The sequence below is a fragment of the Pleurodeles waltl genome, chromosome 1_2 (genome assembly GCF_031143425.1).
Source record: "Pleurodeles waltl isolate 20211129_DDA chromosome 1_2, aPleWal1.hap1.20221129, whole genome shotgun sequence".
Lineage (NCBI taxonomy): Eukaryota > Metazoa > Chordata > Amphibia > Caudata > Salamandridae > Pleurodeles > Pleurodeles waltl.
The window spans coordinates 99,279,558-99,293,763 of NC_090437.1; the positions used below are offsets into that span (position 1 = coordinate 99,279,558).

Here is a 14,206-nt window from a genome sequence, read left to right on the forward strand (position 1 = left end):
ATCATGTTTTTTTTTTTAAAGTGCAGGTACTCAGTACCTGCCCATTTAAAGCACTGTGCAGCACTGAGTGTGCCACCCACCTAAGTTGCCTTTAAAACAGGCCTGCCATTGAAGCCTGTGTGGGCAGTTTAAACGTCCATTTCGACCTGGCACAATAAAGCTGTTGCCAGGCCTAGACCATCCTTTTTAATACATATGTCACCCTGAGGTAAGCCCTAAACAGGCCACAGTACAGGGTGCAATGTATTTAAAAAGCTGGACATGTACTTTTAGGTTTTACATGCCTTGGTAGTGAAAAACTCTTAAAAGCATTTTTCACTACTGCAAGCCCTACTACTCCCCTAGGAAAACATTAGGTTGCCTTACTGCATTTAATAAGCAACAGGTAAACATTTCATGTTTGATTTCTTTAGAATTGCACTGTAAAAACTTATTTTATGGTGAAGTTATATTTTGGTTACAATTTTGAAAATGCCACTTTTAGAAATTTGGCATTTCCTTGCCTTTTCCATGTAGTGCTTGCAGCCTTCCTCTGGATCACATGTGACTGAAGGTAGTTGGCCATTGGTCTTTGTGTATTCCTTCTAGACAGCCACACACAGTAGAGAGCTTAGGTGTGCCTAGATGGGCTGTCACTGGCAGGATGGGAGGACGGAGTTAGGCACAGCCTTACTTACACCTGATTCGCCTGTGTCCTGCTGTCACACAAAGGACTTGTGACCCCAGCATTGTTCATGCAGCCAGCTTGGATCTAGGGCAAGGGAGTCAGAAAACTTCAAGCACTTCAAAAGGAATTCTCTAGAAACATCTCTTATGTTTTTAAAAAAGGTTCCATGTAACAAGGGGACCGACTCTTCAGTACACTCCTGGACCTGTGGCTCCTGGACCAGAGCATGGCCTTCTGTGCTGCTTAGCTGCCAAAAGGACTGCCACTGTGCTGCCCTGCTACTCTGCTGCTCTGCTGTCTGTTATCCTGCTTGCTGAGAAGAAAGACTGGCCCTGCACCCTTCATCTCCTGCTGAAGTGACTCCAAGGGTCAGCTGATTGACCTCCTGTTTGAGCTGCAGGGGTCTCTAGTTGGTAGTGGTTTGCACACTGTCCAAGTTGGGACCCTCAGTCTAGCCAGGGTAAGGGAGTCACACAGCTAAGATCACCCCTGCTCACACCCTTGGTAGCTTGGCACGAGCAGTCAGGCTTATCTCAGAGGCAATGTGTAAAGTATTTGTACACACACAGCAACACAGTGAAAACACAATAAAAGTACTTTTTTTTAAACAAATTTTCAAAAATTAAATCTTAGTGTAGCACTTAGAAACACAATGGCTCCAACTGGGGCTATCACTATGACTTAACCGAGTCGTTCCCAACATTTCGACGCCCGTCCCAAGTGAGTGCGTACCGGTCACAGAGTCACATGGATCCCAGGTACAGTACCTTGGAAAACAAGGAAACAAAGACGTTAAATGGAGTTGGGGAGGTGAGTTGTGTCTAGAGCCAGTGCGGCGTCGGTTCTTTACTGCTTCCGGGGCGGTCAGGTATCAGTTCCTTAATGCTAGGCAGAGGATGTGAAGTGTCGGTTCCTTGCGGTTGCAGGGGAGGTAATGTGACATCAGTGGTGATGCGTCAGTTCCTTACAACAAGGGGGTGTCGATGGATCCAGCAGGTCAAGACGCAAGGTGTCGACTTCGCAGCGTCGCTATCACACCAATGGGCCACAGGTGCTGTGGCGGAGTTGGGTGTCATGGACGTCAGTGACATGGCACTCTGGACTCGCGCTGCAGCAGGACTTTGGAGGCGCTATGGCAGCTTCAGGCCGCTGTCATCTGTCACGGTCGTTGCAATCAGCAGAGACCATAGCTCCATTACAGGCAGTGACACGGAGTTGGACATCGGCATCTGTTCCGAAGTCACTCTGGGGTCAATGTGCTTGTTTCATCTTGGTTACACCAGAACTCACTCTCAAGAAAACCCAGGTGCTGGCAGATGAAGTCTTTGATCTCCCTGAGACTTCCTAACAGGAGGCACGCAGAGTCCAAGCCTTTGGAGAACCTTTGGAAGCAGGATGTAGAAAGCCAGTCCTTTCACTCCCAGCACAACTGGTGCTGCTGGCCTAAGGGACTGGATGTAATATCTCAGGCCCTAAGTACCAGGGGTACCATTTACTAGAGATTTACGGTGGGTGCTAAAGTGTGTGCCAATTGTGCAATTCTGGGGAAAGAGATCTGACGCTGGGGAACAGTCAAAGCCACATCAGAAACCAGGGAAAAAGTAGGGGCTAACCGTCTTGACTGAGTCGTCCCCAACAGTCTGACGCCACTCGTGAGGGAGTGCCGGACAGTAACAGAGTCGCTGAATCCCCAGAGGTACAGTACCTTGGAAAACGAGGAAACAAAGACCTTGCATGGAGTCAGAGAGGTGAGGCGTCAGTGGAGCCAGTGCGTCGTCACTTCCTTACTGCTACGGGGGAGTTGAGGCATTGGTACCTTACTGCTGGCAGGGGAGGTGAGGTGTTGGTTCCTTACGGTTGCAGGGGAGGTGATGCGGCAGCAGTGGTGAGGCATTGGTCCCTTATGACAAGGCGGGGACGATGAATCCAGTATGTCAAGACATAGGGGTCGACGTTGTGGTGTTCCAATCACACCACGGACCACAGGTGCTGCAGTGGAGTTGGAGTCGGGTGTCCCGGACGTTGGTGACACAGCACTCGGGGGACACACTGTGACAGGACTTTGGAGGCGCTGCAGTGGCATTGGTCATTGCACTCAGTCTCTCTGGAGTTGATGTGCTTGGTTCTTCTTGGGTACCCAGAACTCGCTCCCAAGGTCTTAGGAGCTGAATTTGGAACCACTTGGCAAGTCAGGACTCTCAGCAAGAGAACCCAGGTGCTGGCAGATGAAGTCTTTGATGTCCCTTTGTGTTACTGTCTTGAGTGAATAAACAAATAGCCAAACTGTCCTCCTGACCCAGATGTGTATTCAGCAGACATGCAGATTCACAGAATGGTTAAGCAAGAAATAGTTATTCAATTACAATTGTTCTGAATAAATGTCATGTATTAATACTAGGGACAGGTAATTAGTTTTGCCCTCTCATTGTAAATAATATTTTTTCCAAGTCAATTACAGTCTTGGCTCTTGTTTCTTTTGTGTAGCTTGATTGGTCTAGCCTAGCTGTTTTATAGGACATACCCCTTTTCTATTACAGTAGATTGTGAGCAAGAGTTTTCTCGTGAGGGTCTATAGGCATATTAATAGACTATTAAAAAATTATAAGTAGGTTGGTTTGCTCAGGGGTAGGTTTCGTGGGTAGTGACTAATCGTCACCACACCTCCAACTCCCTTTGGAAATTATGTCTGAGCAAGACACTTAGGGGGTCATTTTGACCCCGGAGGTCGGTGGTAATGTGGCGGTGGTACCTCCAACAGACTGGATGGTACATACTGCCACATTATGACTTTGGCGGGTTGTCTTCCATTCAGACTGCCATGGTGGTAGCAGCTGTTGGGGTGGAGATAAGACCCTCTAGCCCGGCGGCCACCCTTGTTCTGCCTCAGGCATTTTGACCCTGCCTAACACCATGGTTTTCGTGTAGTTCTTAATGCCACGAATACCATGGTGGTAGGCCCTATCAGTGACAGGGAATTCCTTCCATCTCATTGATAGGAGGCTCCCTCCCCCCAACAACTCCCCAGGCACCCCCTACACACACACGCAGACACGCACCAGACATACACACATCCACTCACACAGGCATACACGGATTCATACACGCATGCATCCATTCATTCATGCACACATCTGCGCCACATTCACACCGACATGCAGACTCGCATTCACATATCCATACTTACAGGCATTCTCACACATGCATACACGCACGCAAACAACACTACACATACATTTGCATTCACGGACCCACACACACACTCATACACTCACCCCCCCCCACACACACACAACACCCCTCTTCCCTGTCGGAAACCCAAACTATCTGAATCCAGGAGGTCTTCTGGCAGGGGACGGGGCGTTGCTAACACCAACAGCACCCACCTGCAGAACACTTATGCTATATTTTTCATAATACGGCTGGCGGCGGTCTACTGGTGTGGCGCTGCTGGTGCTAGCAGCGCCACCTTAATGCCGTCCGCCAGCATGGCTACAGCCGATTTCCACCCTTCTTGTGGTGGAAATCCGGCTGTGGTCATTATTTGGCAGACAGATGTTAGCCGCGGTGACGGTCTTTTGGCGGCCGTCACCGCAGCGATAGGCGGTACTTAACGCCAAAGTCATAATGCCTTTGTGTTTCACAGAAGACCATATACAGAATTTACTTAATGTACCTTCTCCATTCACTTCGGTTTCTTTGAGCTTGTCCTCCAAACAACTGAATGAATCAGATAGATTGATTAGACTTAAGAAAAAACTGACCCGTAGTGAGTTACATGGACATTTCCTGCTAGAGCATTTAAGAGCAGGCACTATCCCTTGGGGTCTACAAATAGAAAACATTTCTGTCATCTTTATAGAGGATCCAGAGTACTGAATAGGGTACAGTTTCATAGGCAGTAAATGTAGCCGTGACCTCAAGGTTCTTACAATTGAGACTGCTCAGCGACTTGCAAAAAAATAGCTTGACGGAATTTTGAAGTAAGAACAAGAACTTAAAGATAGACATTCTGTTTCTGATGCTAAAGCATTACTTGAAAAAAAATGAAAAAGAGATTGGAGAATTTAAAGACTTCCCATTAAATTAAAAGACTATCAACTTTGAAAGGGACAAAAAAGCCTTCAGACTTGAGACAGTGTACCCCGTATCTTAGAAGTGATTTTTATTCCTGCCCTGATTCTAGGAGATATTTACCAGATTTCAAAGCTAGGTCCAGGCACCAGTTTATTACTTTTTCTGAAACATCATTCTCCTCTGCTGGTGAATCGGACCCTGATGAAGGGCCATCAAACCAAGGCCCTCAAAAATAGCAGCAGTCTTTTTTAGGAAGAAGCAGGCAAAGGGGCAGAGGAAGAAGCAGCCTTGGGAAATGACTACTCGACGCACGTATTGCAAAAATCAATAGCATCACTTATTTTCAGTCTTTCAGACAGGCCACTATCTGAAGCTGAAGAGAAAGTCCTATGTAAAGGGCTGTCATGTGTACCAATATGACTCACTAACTTTGTTCAGTTAAAAACAGAAGCTCTAGAATTCTGTAGAAAAATCAGATTGAAAACCTTTTTTCTGAATCATGATGCTTCCTCTAATGTAGAGGTGTCTGGGCTTAAGAATAAATCACCCTTTTGCCGTGCTCCTAATTTGGTACCTAAAGAGGTATTCATTTTTGAGCAGGCAGTTTTTTTCTGCTGTCTTGCAGTCAGAAAAAAAGAAAGAGTACATACAACATTACATTTCAAAAGAAGAAAAAAAAGTATCACTGGATTTGAAAAATGATCAGTCAACTGTTATAAAACAGGCTGATAAAGGAGGGGCAATTGTGATTTGGCCTACAGAGGGGTACAAGGGAGAAGGCATACGACAACTGGATGATGTAAAATTTTATTTAAAAACTTCCAAAGGATCCTACTAAAGATCTTCTAGCTGAGGTGCAAGTTATGGTGAAAGAGGCTTTAGAGGATACGTTAATTCGACCTAAGGAATGTGATTTCCTAGTTAAGAAGAACCCATGGGTCCCAGTTTTGTATTTATTACCCAAAGTGCATAAAAATGTAAAGAACCCACCTGGCCGCCCCATAGTATCTGGATGCGATTCAGTTTTAGAGCTTCTTGCTAAATATGTTGATTTTTTTGTTAAACCTTTGGTTCTCCAAGTTCCTTCTTACTTCAGAGACACAACAGATTTTCTAAATAAAATTGATGATCTAGAGTTTGATCCCAATTCTCAGATGTTGGTCACATTTGATGTGGTGTCATTATATGCACAGATTCCCCAAGAAGATGGGATGAATGCAATTGATTTTTTTCTGGAGAACAGACCACGGCCTCACCAGGTTCCCACTGATTTCATATTGAAATGAGCACGGTTTGTATTTCGAAATAATTATTTCAAATTTGATAATTAGTTTTTTATTCAAGTGAAAGGGAAAGCGATGGCTTGTCCCTTCGCGTTGGAGCTAGCAGTCCTGTTCATGGCAATGTTTGAAGACAGGTTTGTGTAAAATAATAACCCTTTTGTTAGTGATATTGCAATATGGTTGAGATTTATTGATTACATTTTTTGTCTCTGGGCAGGCTCCATGGAGTCATTGAATCATTTCACAAGGTGGATAAATCAGAGAACCAATGACATTCAACTTTGTGCCACTAGTAGTTGTGATTCTATCACATTTTTGGATGTTGAGGTGTTCCCTCGGAATGGTAAACTAGCAACTCTCTCTACACAAAGCCTACTGAACGTAACAAGGCATTGCATTATTCTAGCCACCATCCCCAAAGCCTCTGAGATAATCTGCCATATGGGCAGTTTTTACACATCCGGCGTAATTGTTCTGAAAAGACAGCTTTTGAGTACCATGCTAAAAAATTGCACAATAAACTGACAGAAAGAGTTGGTGACGCAATTCACGAAACGGGCTTGGTGGACTCCGAGAGAAACACTGTTGACCAAACGTGAGAGGGCCATCACAGATAGATTAGTTTGTGAATCCACATTTTGTCCACTGACTAACAATTTCAAAAAAATAGTACTGCAGAATTTGCCTTTGATTAAAACAATGGACAAATCCTTTGTGAGACCGCTATTTGCTGTTAAGAAGGATCAGAGCATTGGGAGTCAAATAGTTTGAGTTTGTGTGTCACCAGCTCCTGTTAGAAGTGATTTGTATCAAGCATGAAATTTATCTCCCATAGAGGGGCATCACAAATGTGGTTCTTGCATGTGTTCTGATTCCACTATTGAAGGGAAGGAATATGAGTATAAAATAATTAAATGGAGTCATCTCGAATTTTCCAATTGCAAAACCAAAAATGTTATTTACGGCACTCTTTGTCCTTGCAACAAACTGTATATTGGAAAGACAAACCAAGAAGTAAGGCAGCGTATCATTCAACATAAGTCCTGAATTAGACACAGGGTCACTACAGCACCAATTGTGAGCCATTTTTTAGATAATCGTCACTCAGAGAATGATGTGCTATGGACGGTGCTGGCTGTGGTCAAGGTTGGACATAGAGGTGGTGATTCAAACTCCTTGCTCATGAGAATAGAAGCCAATTTGATTTTGAAATTGAATATTGCTACAAAGGGGTTGAATGAATTCAATGAATTACAGAATTTATTGTACCTGTCAATTGTCAACTATAGTGTTTAATAATAATTTGCTCGCAATTCCATAAACTTGCCAGCTATAGTATAGCAATGTGGGTCCCCCCTTGGCAATCCAGTGGGGACAATTTGGCATAATAGTGTTGGAATATTTAGGCACCAGAGGATAGCTGTTGTGAACTAAGAGGCCGTATAAGGTAGCTATGGATAGCTGTGTGTGACATGGGCAGATGTTGGATAAATGTTTTCCAGCTCTCAAAAATCTGTATTTTAGTGGTTTACAGTGTTTACCGGTACAGTGAAGTGAATGCTTTTTCAATAATGTTTTTTGACGTTCACTTTTGCAGTAAAGAGTACTGTTGGGTAATTGGACTTCAGTTCCCAGAACCCCTAATTTGTTCATGGAATGGTCTGGTCTGAATTGAGAAATGCATTTCAATTCTTTTCTTTAAAGTTTTTTCCATGACAGTAATTTTTAACATTCATGTAATTTGATGCTTGTGTTTATTTTGGTTAGTATCCCTTCTGTTGAAACTTTCTTCAGTGGAAAGTTAAGGGCAGGAGTTTCACGTCAGAAGTCAGGGTCACACAGTATTTAACCCTCCCCCAAAACTAAAGGTGCCTTTTGCTGGATTAACATTGGTTTGAATTCATCATGAGCAAGCAGAAGGTAATGTCCGGCATTGTCAGATGGTGTTATTACATTTCTTTGGAGATTTCAAGTTTGCTTTATTCTGATGTGTTTTTTTTAATTTGTTTGTTTCAGGACAAGAAATGAAAGTGATTTATACTTCAGTGCAGCAAGTCGAGGAGTGTTTCTCTACTCGGTAAAATAGATTGAGGTAACATGTTTATAAGCAGGGGAAATGCATTTTTAAATGGTTTTTATTTTGCTTTCCAGGTTGGATTCATTTTATGGGTTTAAAATGATGCCTTAATGCTCCTTGGCTGTAATTTATTTTATCTCTGTTAATTTTCCACTGTGGCTTAGGTGTTGGATTTATGGAAAATGGATTTCACATGTATCTGGTGACAATTTAGCAAGTTATGTTGTGAACTGATGTTTTCAATCAAGTGAATTCTGTTGAAAACATACATGGTTGTCTACAGTATTAGTATTGCGTCACAATGAGTAACTGCGTGGCCATCCATTTTTTTCATCCATTATTTTTTTACACAGAATTGTGAGACCCCTACTTTGGTGGTAAGCCATTCATAAAATGCCAGTTCCTACTGGCCAGGTATTTATAATGGAATGTGTTATGGGCAGAGTGATGAGATCTGTTGGCACTTTTTCTTTTAGTAGTATATGTGATTTTCGTTTTTCTTTAAGTAGTGTGTGTGATATTAGTTTTTTTGTTAACAGTTGTGCTTTGGTGTTCTGTGTCCTGAAAAGAACCCTTGAATACAGTGGTTTCGAAATGCATCGACAATAGGGAGCAGCGGTGAGTGCTATTAAAGAAGATATGGCCTTCAGGGAGAATTCAAAGCATTGTCTTGTATTGCACATCATTCCTGTTTGAGCTACCACAAAGACTTATAATTATCGCCTCCACGCTTTCTGCTCTTTAAGGAGGAGCCTTACATTTTTTGCAAATGAATTAGGCTCTAAGTTCCCTCTCCTTCAAATTGGTGCAGAACCTGAATTTTAGGTTGATTTTTTTGTGTCGATTTGTGTTTTTCAATTTGAATATTGTCATATGTTTTTGATGTATGTAATGTGTGTGCAGTGCCCAAAATATTTTTTTATATGAGGTAAATTCTCGCTTTTGTATTTGTTCTTCTGTGTGTGAGAAATTTTATTCAATTACAATTGTTCTGGATAAATGTCATGTATTAATACTAGGGAGAGGTAATTGGTTTTGCCTTCTCATTGTAAATACTATTTATTTCCAAGTCAATTACAGTGTTGGCTCTTGTTTCTTTTGTGCACTTTCTAAAAGTGGCATTTTCAAACTCACAGTTCAAAATCCAACTTCACCTAAAGATGTATTTTTAAATTGTAAGGTCAGAGACCCCAAACTCCACATCTCTATCTGCTCCCAATGGGAAATTATGCGTAAAAAAATATTTCAAGGCAATCCCCATGTTACCCGATGGGAGATATAGGCCTTGCAATAGTGTAAAATTAAATTAGCAGTATTTCACTAGCAGGATATGTAAAACACACAAGTAATCCTTTCTACTTTAGGAGTGACTTGCATGTAGAAATGGCAGTTTTAAACTGCCCATCCATATACTGCAGTCGCAGGTCTGAGACATGTTTACAGGGCTACTCATGTGGGTGGCACAATCAGTGCTGCAGGCCCACTACTAGCATTTGATTTACAGGCCCTAGGCACATGTTGAACTGTACTAGGCACTTACTAGTAAACCAAATATGCCAATTATGGATAAACCAATCACCAATACAATTTAGACAGGGAGCACTTGCACTTTAGCACTGATCAGAAGTGGTAAAAATCCTAAAGCCAGCAAAACAAAATACCACACAATCAAAAACAGGAGGTCTATGGCAAAAAGATTGGGGATAACCCTGCAAAAAGGGCCATTTCCAACACAGCCCCCCTCCCAGCTTAAAGCCAGGATAGGCCACTTAATACCTGGCTCTTAACTTCCCTCCTTAGGGTGATAGAACATGAACACTGGCCCACCACAGCAGGGGCTCTTGTCTGTTCTATGCCTTTCGGAACCCAGGTGTCTCCCTATGTCTAGACTCTGAGGGCCCACTGAACTAACACGGGGGAACCCTTCTCCTCATCTGTGGACTCCTTCTGTGCAGCACTTAACATTTCCTTGCTCACTTCATGCATCCCAGTAGGCAGACAGTAGCACCATGGCCAACAGTGTGTTGTGGCCCATTGCACCCCCTGGGTCTGAATTCGGTCCCCAACCCAGCAAAGACTCTGACCACAAGGACAACAACCAATAAAGACCGCTGACAGTTGTCATTGCCAAGAGCCAGGCCCCAGGCCATCCCAGGGTCTCATTCCTCTGTGATTTTGGAAAGTGGAGGGCAGTAACCCCAGGTGCCTTGCACCTTTTTTACACTTCACCTCCCATCAGTTCAGGGGTGGTATCCCGAGAGAGGTCACTCAACTTAGGGTCTGTACCCTCAGTCTGAGCAGAGGACAGGGGTGAGATCTCCCTCCCCCTGTCCCTCTTGGTGGAGTCCTGTACCTTCTGCTTTGGAGTGGTACCCCCAGAAAACTGAACTATAACAGTGCCCTTGGCGGCCACCCCTCCCAGTTCCCCTGACACTGGTGGCAACTCATTCCACAGAATGCAGTCTACGGGCATCGGGGGACTAGCTATGACCCTTCTCTGGGTCGCCTCCCCATCCCACTCTAGGGACACCAGAGCCATAGGGGGAAAGAAGTCCAGCCCATGAGCTTGAGTCATTCTACACTGGCCAGTGTAATGCTCTGGGGAAACTAGCCTTTCCACAACCACAGTCTGCCTAACACTGGCGTCTCTCAGAGCAGTGACTGGGACCCCATCCACATTCCTCTTGTGGAAGTGACAACTCCCATCCTCTGGGATCACCAACTCGCCCTCTGAGTTCCCCTCCCAACTAAGGGAGATTAATGCATGGTCTATGACCTAGCCCTCTGAATTCCCTCCCCTTAAGGCCCCATTGGCCACCCATGTAGAGGGGCCACCAGTGGGGGTTTTCTTAGGACAAACAGAGTCCCCTTTCTTGTGTCCTAACTGGGAACACTCAAATCAATGGGGTTAAAAATGGGGTGCCCTGGGCAACCTCCCACCAGAACCTCCTTCCTTCCTGTCAAAAGGGACATGGGAACCTTCCCCCCTCCTTTATCCTAGGACCTCTCTGTGCCTCACTTGACCTCTCCCTCCTTCTTCTGTTGGGGACCCTGCCCACCCTTGGCTGAGTCCCCCATATACAACTTCTTTGGGACCCTGGTGCTGAGCCAGCAGTCCGCCTCCTTGGCAAGCTTCCTGGGGTCAGTAAGCTTGCTGTCAATCAAGTGCTGGTACAGCTCTGGAAAATAATGACTAGACAAGTGCTCACATGCAATCAAATTGTACAGCCTCTGATAGTCTGTTAGCTTGCCGCCCTTCACCCAACCATCCAGTGCTCTGCAAAAGAAATCAACATAATGTACTCGAGTTTGAGAACCAAGTTTAATACTGTCCCTAAACGTTTCCCTGTACCTTTCTGGGGTGAGACCATACCTTCTGATTAGGGCTTTTTTAATGATGTGGTAACTCATCTGATCTGTTGGATGTAATGCCAAAAAGGTGTCCCTCCCCTCGACTGAGAAGTACTTCCACAGGCTTGCCCCCCAATCTCTCCCAGGGACCTTGTTCATTCTCAATGCCACCTTATAACCCCTGAACCACTGCTCTATGTTATCCCCCACAACAAAATGCTTCACCACATCCTTAGGTATATGTACCTTTCCCTCAGACCGCAGTGTAGAACTGCTGCCATGATGTGTGCGGGACCTGATTTTTAAATCAAGCTCCTTCAAGCTCAGTTTGTGAGCTAAAATCTTTTTCTTCTCGTTCATGGCATTTTTGCCTCTCTTTTGAGCCTGGCTAGTTCCAACTGGAGCTCCCTAGCCTCCCACCTGTCTTCCTGTTCCTCTGGGGACAGAGCTCTCAAAGAAGCACTGCTGCTTGCCGTGGAATGTACCTTGCTTCCAGACAGATTCTGATTCACAAAATTCCCATGCAGGCTCTGCTTTTCTCTATCCACAATAACATTATCTCCCTCTATGTGCTCATCAGCCCCCTTTGCTGCCAACCAGGCCCTCTGCATCGTTTGCAGCTTCTCCTTCGTAGTGAGGCCTTTAATAAGACATTTGAGCTCCTTGCAGAACATTCTGAGCTGAAGTACCAAATAGGTCTCCAACTCTCCTGGTCAAATACCAAATCTGTAGCTCCAACTGATGGCTCACTAGACTGAGACATTATTGCAAATAAGATTCAAAAGCTGCAAAAAGAAAAATATCAAACCAGTATGTTGGTGTGTAATGGTCTGTAATATGGAAGTAGTGTACACCAATCACTGTATGTAAAGTACAAATACAAGTCCTATCCTCACCTCTGATCATCAGTGCTAGAAATGTGGTCTTTAGTTGGCAATGGTTTGCACCCTTTCCAAGTAGCCACCATCACTCTAGTCAGGGTAAGGGAGTAACACAGCTGAGATAACCCCTGCTCACCCCCTTCGTACCTTAGCACAAGCAGTCAGGCTTATCTCAGAGGCAATGTGTCAAGTATTTGTACACACACAGTAACGCAGTGACAACACCAAGAAAGTACTACACGTCAGTTTAGAAAAATAGACAATATTTATCTGAGAAGAACAAGGCCAAAATGACAAAAACCCAACACACACAAGCAAAGATAGAATTTTTCAAAGATGAATTACCCCATGCAGATAGTCTAGTGGATCCCCAGTTGGTTTGCAGAAGCAAAAGTAGATAGGACTAATGCTTTATTTTGTGGTAGTGTGGACGAGCAGTTAGGCCTATCAGAGGGTAGTGCTAAGCATTTGTTGTACTCACAGTGGCAATAAATGAGACACACACTCAAAGAATAAATCCAAGACCAATTTAGAAAAAAAACTATTATTTTTATATATGTTTCAAACCCAAGAACTTCGTAATCAAGTAAGTAGACTTTTAAGCATAAATACTTTGTAGTTTCAGAAATCTACACTGCAATTTTCAGAGTTCTCTCAATGTTATCCTAAGGAGGAAAACAATGCTCAGCAAACACAGGGTTAACAATGACTTACGAGGTGGAGCTCAGGGAGCAAAGGTAAGTACTGGGCACTGATCAGAACTTCACCAACAAGTCACACCGGGTGGCACTGGGGCGGCTGGGTGCAGAGGTGCAGTAAGGCATTGGGTGCCCAGTGGTTCTCCATGGGAGTTGGACCTCATGACAAACATGCTGCAAGCTCTGGCTAGGAAGCCAGTCCGGGCAACAACCAAGTAGGTAGTCGACTTGGGGTGCTCAGGAACATAGGTGCACCTTTGGTCCTTTTCTCCAGGGCCCAAGGGCGATGGATGCAGGGGTGTCCTTAGGCATTAGGTTTTCTCGCCTGGGAGCACTTGTGGTCAGGGGGTCCTGCGTGTTGAGGCTGCAATAATCGTCGGGGAAGCCATCAGGGGTGGACTTGCACTCTTAGGAGCCGGGGGATGTCATTGGCACCAGTGACCCACCTCAGATGGGGGTCATGGGAGATGGGTGCAGTGGTTGCTGGAGGTGTTGGATTTTCTCTCACCACAAGGCTGCAGAAGAGGGGGCCTGCATGCAGAGGCTGCAGGGGTCTCTGGTGAGTCCAAGATGGGTGAGCCCACTCTGCACTTGGTCTCTGGGCAGCTGGCGAACCACGTTCGCACTGTTGATTGACTTCACCTCGGGTCATGGATGTTAGGTGCAGTGGTCACTTCAGCTGTCGGGTCTTTGGTGTTCCAGCAGCTGTCTTTTTCCTTGAAGTTTTTGTTGCAGAGCAGGTTCACTAATCACGAGAAACTTGGATCTTTATGGAAGGCAGGATGAGTTGGCTTCTTGGGCAGAGTTATTTGAGGTCAGCAGGCAATCCAGCGTGGTCAGCTGCTTCTTTTTTTCCTCCTCTGTGGGTGCACCTCTTCTTTGTCCTCGTCTTCTTAGGTCGTCAGGATCTGAGTTCTAGGGTTCAGGGGTGCCACTTAAATACTCAATTTGAGGTTGTTATAAGGCGTGCCAGGTGGTAGCCAATGGTCTGCCCACCTTGTGGGTGACTACACCCTTCTTAGGACCACTTCTGCTGGGTAGTAAGCCTAACCCTAACCCTAGAGGTCTAATTCCTTACAAACATGATGGAGGAATTTAAAAAGTAGTGTCCACTTCAGCTCGTCCACCGTAGGAGTGGAACTGGCATGAAGTGGGCACACCTCCTAATCTAACTA

At 44.7% G+C, this 14,206-nt stretch overlaps 1 protein-coding gene across 5 annotated transcripts in view; it reads left to right on the plus strand.

The window, feature by feature from the left end:
* Positions 1-14,206, plus strand: part of LOC138297158 (tyrosine-protein phosphatase non-receptor type 9-like) — a 766,145-nt gene that overhangs the window by 49,641 nt on the left and 702,298 nt on the right. For 2 of the 5 annotated variants that reach the window (XM_069236649.1, XM_069236659.1), the window contains exon 2: positions 8,041-8,101. The exons of 1 other annotated variant lie outside the window; for it this stretch is intronic. In XM_069236649.1, coding sequence (XP_069092750.1) covers positions 8,041-8,101 — 61 coding nt within the window. Of the gene's footprint in view, positions 1-8,040; positions 8,117-8,703; positions 8,720-14,206 lie in introns of those variants that run through there. 2 more of the 5 variants (XM_069236681.1, XM_069236684.1) reach the window with 2 other exon arrangements.